The sequence below is a fragment of the Aythya fuligula genome, chromosome 1 (genome assembly GCF_009819795.1).
Source record: "Aythya fuligula isolate bAytFul2 chromosome 1, bAytFul2.pri, whole genome shotgun sequence".
Classification (NCBI taxonomy): Eukaryota; Metazoa; Chordata; class Aves; order Anseriformes; family Anatidae; genus Aythya; species Aythya fuligula.
The window spans coordinates 189,769,380-189,778,314 of record NC_045559.1 but is presented as its reverse complement, the minus strand read 5'-3'; the positions used below and the strand labels follow the sequence as shown (position 1 = coordinate 189,778,314).

Below are 8,935 nucleotides of genomic sequence, written 5' to 3'. Positions count from 1 at the left end.
CTTGCCCTAACCCCACGCCCGCCATGTGCCCGTGGCCGGGCCCTGGTCAGGCCCGCAGCTACGGGGCAAGTCCCAGCGCCCCCCACCGCGCCCCTAGCGGCCGAGCCTGACCGCGTTAGGCGGGGCCTGGCCGGGCACAGCCCCGGCGGCGCAGCCGTTGACGCGCTCCGGCGGCGACGGGCTCCGAGCCGGCAGCTGTGCGCGGCCCACGCGGGGCGGTGGGGAGCATGGGGCGGGTTGGTGGTAGGGATGGCGGCGGGGGGTCGGCGGCGGTGGACCCGGTGCGCAGCTTTGAGCGCTGGAAGAAGAAGTACACCCGGCGCACGAAGCGGCTGCGGCTGCAGCGCAAGGAGAGGGAGCGGCCCGAGTGGCAGGTGGAGAGGGAGGGCATCAGCCGCCTGGTGCAGCAATACCCGCAGGTACGGCACATGGGGGGGTTTGTCCCGACGGAGGGAAGGGATGCGAGGGGAAAGGGGGGCTCCTGCGAGGAGGAGGAGGATGTAGGAGCACCCCCGTGGCTAGGGAGTGGGAGCTTTATGTGGCTGATGGCGTCAGGGCAGTGTGTGATAGGGCTCTGTGCAGGCAGAAGGGCTCTTCACTTCCACGAGGCGCCTCCATGCCTCCCCCCAGGCAGATCAGAGGGTGGTAATGCAGCCCCATGGGGTGGTTGGGGGCAGCGAGTGGGCCAGAGCACAGTGAGGAGGAGGAGGAGGCCGAAGCAGATGGTGGGGATGGTTGTGAAGAGTGGTACCTGTCCCTTCTGACCAGGCAGCACGGATGCCTGGCCATTGGGGATGGGACACTTCTGTCTGCATAGAAGATGCTGAACAGGCAAATATCACCTTTTCACTTTAGTTAGCATCAGGTCAGGAACCACATAACTGAATATTTGTGCCAAGGTTGGCGGTGTTGGTATTGTCACCCAGATTCCCTTACAGGCCTCTGGGAGATGGCCATCTTTTAAGCCATGTAGCGGAAAATACTATAATTATGGATAACGACTCAGGGCAGCAATACATGCTAAGCACACGTCCTGCCAACATTTGCTGAATTTGCAGCTGCCATCGGGGAGGAATGTGGCAGTTGTACTTGGCTGTGCAGCACTCAGCATTGCTGGTAGTAGAGGCTTTTTGATGGATTTTGACTGAGCAGAAGGTAATGAAGGTAGGTATGGGAGGAATGTGTCTGTCACCATGCAGAAGTTGAGACGGCTCTTTGTTAAGATCCAGCTTCACATTGTCATTTGTTTTACTGTTTTAAAAACAAATGGTATACTTCAAATTACTGTTTTGAATCACAGATTATTTCACAGGGGGAAAAATGGGCTTATTGCTTGTGCCCTATGTTGTTTTCATGATAAAAACTAAAGTTGGTACCTATATAAATGATTAATACATCTCGTGGATAAATTTTGAGTCTTGACTTGTTTCAGCAATATTTTTGTACTGACTGTAGAAGATTTAGGTGCTGAATAGTACTTGCACTGCTAGAAGCTCGTATTATTTCTGAGGGGGATGACCACTGTCAGGTATGTGCCCTTTGCTGAGGAACGAAAAGCCTCCTGCACTCAGTCATGGTATCGCGGCACCTCGGCTTAGGCAGCTGGCTCTGCATGGTCTCTGGAAGGTGTGTGTGTGCAAGGGGAAAACTGGGTTAAAGCAGCTCAACACAGGCCAGGTACAGAGTTTGCAGACTCTGCCCAGGCCCCTGAGTGGTGGCCTTGCTGTTTATATACCTAGCTGTGGTATTTCTACAATAGATTGCTTTTTTCATTTCTGTGTACAGGAGTGGATATGTGTAGTGTGAAGTTAACTTTGCTTATTTTCAGGCCCTAATTGTTTCTACATACGACAGTAGTTTTCATTTACTTGGTAATGCCATACAGAAGTTAGGCTTCTGCGTTGCTTTTAGGGTACTATCACAATATTTAGCTATTTTTTCTTCACAATCTCTTGTTTTGGAGGTGCATCACTGGTTGTTTAATACTCCAAGCAGGTAATTGCTATTGGCCTTATAAAGTAGCTTAGTTCAGTTGATAGTTTTTCCCCCTTTCCTCTATTTTCTTTAATGTAGTAGATTGATATATGCAAAAACTTAAGTAATACAGTGCTCTTGTGTGCTGAAGTTATATGCATACAGCGTGGGAGTCTCAAGAGGTAAAAACAGGATGATCAGAATCCTCAACTGGAGGAGATGCTGCCTTTTGGAGTGGATTACAGCCTCTTCATTTGTGAGACTTAATTGGAAAATGTGACCTCCGTTCATCTGTCATTTGCTTGTAGTTAAGCTTAATTAATTTGAGAAAGATGATAATGAAAAAATGTAATTGTTTAGAAGGAGGAAGCAAGCAATGCTTGAATTAAAAGATTTCTCTTGAGCCTCAGAGATAAAGTGGCTGAAGTCTTTTGATAACTGATCTGCTCTGGGAAGCTGACATCTCTTTTTCTTGATGCTGCTTTAGCCTCTTTGTTTCTTCACGTACATACAATGTCTGTTCCCCATATACAGTTTGCTACATTTAAGTTGTATGCATGCATTAAATCCCCGTGTATCCCCATCTATTACATTACTTCTTAGGGAGAAGAAATACTTTGCTATGTCCTATCACTGAACTTTACAGGAATGCATCCATGGCAGGTAGCAGGGTATGGGTGTGCTGCTCACAGATGTATGTAGGCAAAAGAAAGGTTTGGAAGGAATGCATACAAACAGTCAGTCAATAAAACTGTGTTCTTTAATAGTTTCTCTACCATTCTGTTCCATAGTGAGGTCAGCATTCCTTTCTCACCCACATAAATTTTAGGGTTTTATGTCTTGATTGTGGTGGTTAGATCTGTGATCCTCAGACTTTTAGGCTGAGTGGGCCCTGTTCTGTTTTTTAAGTGGTCTGTTCTGCTACTCCTAGACTTAAATATTTTTGTGTAACATTCAAATGCCGTCATTTCCCCCAAAACACATTTTATACATTTGGAACTTGTGTTTAATTTTTAGTCATTTTACATAGAATTTTTAAAAAGGCCTTGTAGACATGTCTTTCAATTAATTCTACAATATTTGAGCTAGTTTGCCATACAAACTAACTGGTTATGTGAACACACAAGGATGCCAGGCTCTGTCACCGGTGTGCATATCTGTCTGTGCATCTATCTACTTTTGGGACATGGGTAGTCATTCTGTGTCACTCTTTGGAGCTGGGAGGGACAGAGGCAAGGAGTGGGTGGTGGGAGGTTGTCTTGGGGTGCATTTATAGAGGTTAAAGAAGAGGGGCTGGTAGCGGTCAGGCATTTATCCATCAGAATGAAGACAGGGTAAGCATACGTATTAGGATTGTTCTTGGGACTCCTGGCCTCAACTCTTCTGGGTTTTTGCTGTTCTCTCGCTCCAGGAGTCTTTTCTTGATGAACATACAGTGGATGACTGCTTAGCGTCCTGTCTTCAGACTTCATGACTCCTTCTCTGGTCCCTGACAAGGTTTTTCTATTGATCTTCTGCATTTCTTCCCTATTTCTAGCTCTTTAGCATCAATCCCTTTTACTCCTGCCATCCTGACTTTATTTGAAAATAAGCCAGTATCTTTGGAGTTTTAGGGTACTTCAACTGATCCTTCTTTGAAGGGCAGAGAAGTAACATGGGAAGCTTTGGTGATATGACCCTTCCTAATGTTCTTGTGCTCTCTCTTTTAATATTTTTCTTACTTTTTCTCCTTCTTGGAAGTCTTTGAAAGAACTTGACTTATGCATGCTTTGACTTTTTAATTGACTTTTTGGAGTTTAAGGTAGAAAAGTAAAATAGTATTAGTCTCTGTTGTGATTAATACATCTGTTCTTTTTAACTCTACATGACCCAGTAATAAATTGTCCGCTGAAATACTTGTAGCAGTTCTAATTATTTAAATAGTTTCACATTGTTGTGGTAGTCTGTTCTGTGTCAAAACCTATTAAAATTATCCCTTTATTTGCACATAGTAGACTGCTTTAATTCTTCTTAGTGAAATAGTAAAATAGTGTTAGTAAAACAGTCTTTTCTTTAGGTGTACTCCTTTCCAATGTGAACAATCTCTTGGTTGAAATTAAATTGAACCTCTGTACATCAGGGAGTTGTTATTGCTTTAGATGCTAAAGGATAAGACTGAGAATTAGCACAATATGCAGTATTGCATGCCATACAATATCTGCACAATTATCAACTGAATTTGGGAAATATTGATTCGAAATACAATTTGTGACAGCCAGACCTTTTAAAATAATGATTTCAGATAGCAGTTCTTTCCCAGTCCCAGAAATGTACTAGCTTAAAGTCTGTGCTTCTCAGGGCACAAGTTAAATAATTCACCTTGAAGATTTCTGAATAAAGTTTGGTACAAGTTTAATTGCTCTGCTAGAACACAGTGAAAGGTTGAAATCTATCTTTCAAGAGCTTTGTCTTGGAATGTGTCAAAAAGGGGTTTTAATAAGGGTGTTACTGCCTTTTAATGTACACGTTTGGTCTTGAGATAAGTTCCTTCCTTGTTACTAGAGAGCTCTTGGCTGCAGAGAGCAGCGTTGTGATCTGGGTGCTTTAAACAGGCATAGATCCTCAGAGAAATACAGTTCGCGGTTTTCTGTAATGGGCAGGGCTGGCAGAAAGTTTGGTATTTCAAGCCTGATTTGACAGCTCAGAAACTCTTTGAGGCTTTCTTGAAGTGCTGTCGCAAGTTGTCATAAACGTCTGAGGACCACGTTGGTTGGCTCCTTTGTTGGGAGGTTTCTGCTCCACAGCCCATTAGAGGTAAGTGGTATCCGTTAGGAAGGAAAGGGTTGAGGAAGCTCCGAGGTTGTCATCTGGAAATCTCACTTAGTGGCTGCTAGTCAGTGTGCATTCAGAGCTGTCATCTACCTTTCTGTTAGTCTGCTCAGGCGTTATAGATACAGGGGTCTCTTTATTTTGTACTTTTGGTTGTTCTTTTCTCTCTCTGGCTTCTGTGCTGTCTTACTGCTATTGATTGTTAACTTTGCCAGCAGAAGCTGTCTGCATCTTTTGATGGTATGCTATTGACTAGAGAAGACTTGAAAGTACTACATTTTTCTTAAGATCTCTACTTGACATCTCAGTGTTTTTGTGAATTGTTCAGCAAACTTGTGGAATCAAATGCATACTCTTGGTGTGTGTGAGTAGAGAATTAACACCTCACAATGTGCTCTAGAGGTGGATGTACACAGAGAAGTAAATCAGTAGGAGTCAGCACACTGAGCTACTTCTTTAGTATGTTTTGTACCCTGCAGGACAGCCGAAGAAAATCAAGTAAACCAGATGTTAGAGGTTGCTGAACCCGTTGAGCTTCAGTACCCAGGGGGATTCTCCTGTCCCAGTCAGGCAGGTGTAAGGCTGCTGCAGTGCTGGGTCCTGAGGTGCAGCCTGCAGTGAGTATGAGCGTGTATTCCTGTGGGTGAGTGTGTGTGCACACGTGGTCAGCCACCGATGAGCAGAGAGGGCAGTGCTTCTACCACAACCCTTGTAAGAGACACCTGAATACACTCAGTACCTGCACACACCTGAACGACATGGAGAGCAGGCAATGTTCCTCTCCTGCTAGTCAGGATTAACATTTATTAGTGAAATATATACTCACACATGGAAGATGAGTAGTGGCTGGCATTAGCTGCTCACTCTGTCCAAGATCTGGCCTCAGCCCCTGACTTTCCCTCTGAAGTTTGTGGTCCTGCTCCAGTTGTGGCACTCGGCTCTCTTGCTGCTGCTGACTGCTCTGGCTTGACGTCTGCTGGTGGTCTCTCATGTGGGCTCAGAACAGACCATGTACCCATACAGGGAATGGTTAGAAGGAAAGTAAGAATAATTATTGGTAAATAATAATTATTACTTAACAACATGTACTAAGACCCTAGGAGAGGCTGTGCTAATCAGGTGCAGGGCTCAGTCAGGTGAGCATACTGACCAGCCCCTTTTATCTCCAAGTCCCTCGATTTCCTCACACTTGTTCTTCCCCAATCCACCTTGATTCCTCCCTTTCTTTGCCTTTGATCCTTCCCTTAAGCAGCCTATAATGCCATTGACATTCCTACAGTGGGCTTGAAAACACGTCATAAGAGGTTGTACAGAGTCCCCATTTTTACCGAAATCTTAATGCTAGTGCTGTGGAGTCAAAATGGAAAAATGTGGTGCGGGGATGTGTCTTTTACCTGGAGCAGCATGTTGCACCTCTCCTTGTTGACCTTCTTGGATTCCTGTCGGCCCAATTCTCCGGCCTGCCCAGGTCCCTCCGGATGGCAGCACGCCACACGGTGTACCAGGCGCTCCTCCCAGCTTTGTTTCATCTGCAAACCTGCTGAGGGAGTGCTCTGTCCCCTCGGACAGATCATTAATGAAGATATTAAACAGGCCTGGACCTGGTATTGCCTCCTAGGGTACTCTACTAGTTGATGTCCTCCAAGTAGGCTTTGTGCTTGGCCGTTCAGCCAGTTTTCAGTCCACAGCACTGACTGTTCATCCAGCTCATACTGCAGCTTCGCTATGAGAAGACAGTATTGAAAGTTGTCCTGAAGTTTGGGTAGGCAATATCCACTGCTCTCCCCTCATCTACCAGGCCAGTCATTTCACACACAAGGTTAGCGTGACTTCCCATTTCTAAATCCATGCTGGGAGCACCGGGTACACGACAGCAGTAAAGAGATGAAAAACTTTGTAAACCCATCATTATAGCATCATTGACAACAGATTTAAGTCTTTTTTTTTTAATAAGAAAACTTGTTTGGCTTAGAGTTGTGTGTTTTTTCCACCTACATTAAATTAGTCATCCGTACATACAGTTAGAAAGTTGAGCTTTAAAGAACTTAAATAAGGATCATACTAAAATAAAATTAATATAGTAGTGTAATCGTTTTTATGAATGATGTGAAAAAATGTTCTTAGAATCACTAAGGGATTTTTGTGATGCAAGTGTACAAGCTGTTTGATTTAAGGGGAGAAATGTAATAGTAAATATAAATTCCTTTTGCTTTAGGTTTATCTTGCTTGCAGTTTAGACAGAGATGACTTGTCAGTAAGAGTTATATGGGGAGGGCAGTGGTGGGTGCTGTGTTGGTGCCATCAGCTGTGAGTGGTACTGTACTGTTGGCCAGGTACAGACCAGGCTGGAAACATTTACCTGGGATGTCTGATCTCATACAGCTGCTGGAAGAGACTTCATCTTCTGTTTCACAGAGATATGGGAGCTCTTGGAGTTCCTTTTTATGGCATGTGGCTGTCATTACTCCATTTGCTGTAGCCTGCAAAAACAAATTGCTCCTCTGGATTTTTCCTAGTAAAAATAACAGTGACTTAAAGGTTATTTAATTTTTCTATTACGTTTGATTTTAGCACTGATTAAACTTAATTTGTTTCAGATAAATGCAGATGAAATTCAAAGATTTTCAGATTTTCCGTTGTCAAAGAAAACTCTAAAAGGTGAGTATAAATAAATTTTAATTTGGAAAGTAATTACATTAGAAATGAGCGTATTATTTATTTGCATATAAATAATCTTTTGTCTTAAACTAGTTTTAAATGAGTATTGCCATGTATGGTGTTGTCTAAATGGAAAAATACAGCTCTGGGCAAAGAAAAATAAAGACATATATTTTTTTCCCTTTCCCTTCCCACACCCCAAATGCTAGGACTGCAGGAAGCTCAGTACCGCATGGTAACTGAGATACAGAGGCAAACCATAGGTTTGGCTTTACAAGGTAAAGACGTACTTGGAGCTGCAAAGACTGGATCAGGCAAAACCTTGGCTTTTATTATCCCGGTAAGTAACTTACATCATTTGCCCTTAAGCCTGGGAAGTCACCTGGGAATTAGGGGGATGCTAAGCAGTTTAGGTTAATAGATAATGAGAGAAAGGAGATAATTCGAGTGGTCTAGATGTTCCTAGATAGCCAAGACAGTCACATTTAAGAAAGCTACATGAAGTTCTGGAAGAAATATATTATTGTCCCTAGGAGTATTCTGGTGCTTAGAAATCTCATTTTGATCCTTACGTCAGTAGCCCCTCTGTGATTTAGGAAGTGCTTTGTTTTTCTCTCAGGAATGTGTTTTTTTTTTCCTGTGCCAATCTAGTTGTCTGATTCTTTTAAAATTCGAAAGCTACATCTATAGAAACCATAGAAATTTCAGCATTCTTGTTTTTTTAGATGTGTGTTTTTAAAATTAAAAGAATGAAATAATATGAACAGTTGGACCTTTTATGGCAAACTGAAGCCTAGAAGTGTAATAGGCTTCCTTTTCTTGGTTGTCTATTTTGAACACCTTAGAAATCGCTTCCAGGTCCAAGCAGGAAAACAGGATGAAAACTCCCATTGTGAATAACATGTTTGACTGTTTTCCTCTAAACATTATGCTCTACGTTTAATTGCTTTAGATTGAAAATAAAATTGAGAATCTTGTTTGTTAAAAGTGCACATATAAATGGATACAAAACCCATCATGTTATGATTGGATAAAGGGAAAAAGAAATGTAGTTTTAATTATGGAGTTCTTTTTTTTGGTTTAAACATTACTTGTGTTTTTGCAAACATAAATTACATTGGAGCCTGTTCTGTCAGTAACTGTGGTAACAGTCATATGTGTTTTGAATACCCACTCTAGTTGAGAAGACATGCTTTATGCTGATTATTTTTGTTAGTAAAGAATAGGAAAAAATGTAGGTGGTAGGTGTCTTCAAAAGAGAGTCTTGTGGATTTGAGAAACAAAACAGAAGTGAGATTGCAGAATTAGTTGATCTAGGAGTAGAAGTGCTTTTTTTTTTTTTTTTTTTACAAACCTTATTTAAAAACTTTTTTAGGGAAAACAAGTGATAAGGGAGGAGCTGGGCAGATGAAGAGTGAAATATTAAGGGCTGTTTAGCACCCTCATAAACTTTTTTTCCAAAAATGCCTCAGTTATTTATACCTATTAAGTCTTT

General features: G+C 42.6%; 1 protein-coding gene across 1 annotated transcript in view; it reads left to right on the top strand.

Annotated features, from left to right (window-relative positions):
* Window positions 1-227: 227 nt before the first annotated feature.
* The window catches only part of LOC116501826 (probable ATP-dependent RNA helicase DDX10), a 91,728-nt gene continuing 83,020 nt past the window's right edge, over window positions 228-8,935 (top strand). Inside the window, exons 1-3 of the mRNA XM_032207433.1 lie at window positions 228-419; window positions 7,380-7,440; window positions 7,650-7,780. Coding sequence (XP_032063324.1) covers window positions 228-419; window positions 7,380-7,440; window positions 7,650-7,780 — 384 coding nt within the window. The remainder of the gene's footprint in view (window positions 420-7,379; window positions 7,441-7,649; window positions 7,781-8,935) is intronic.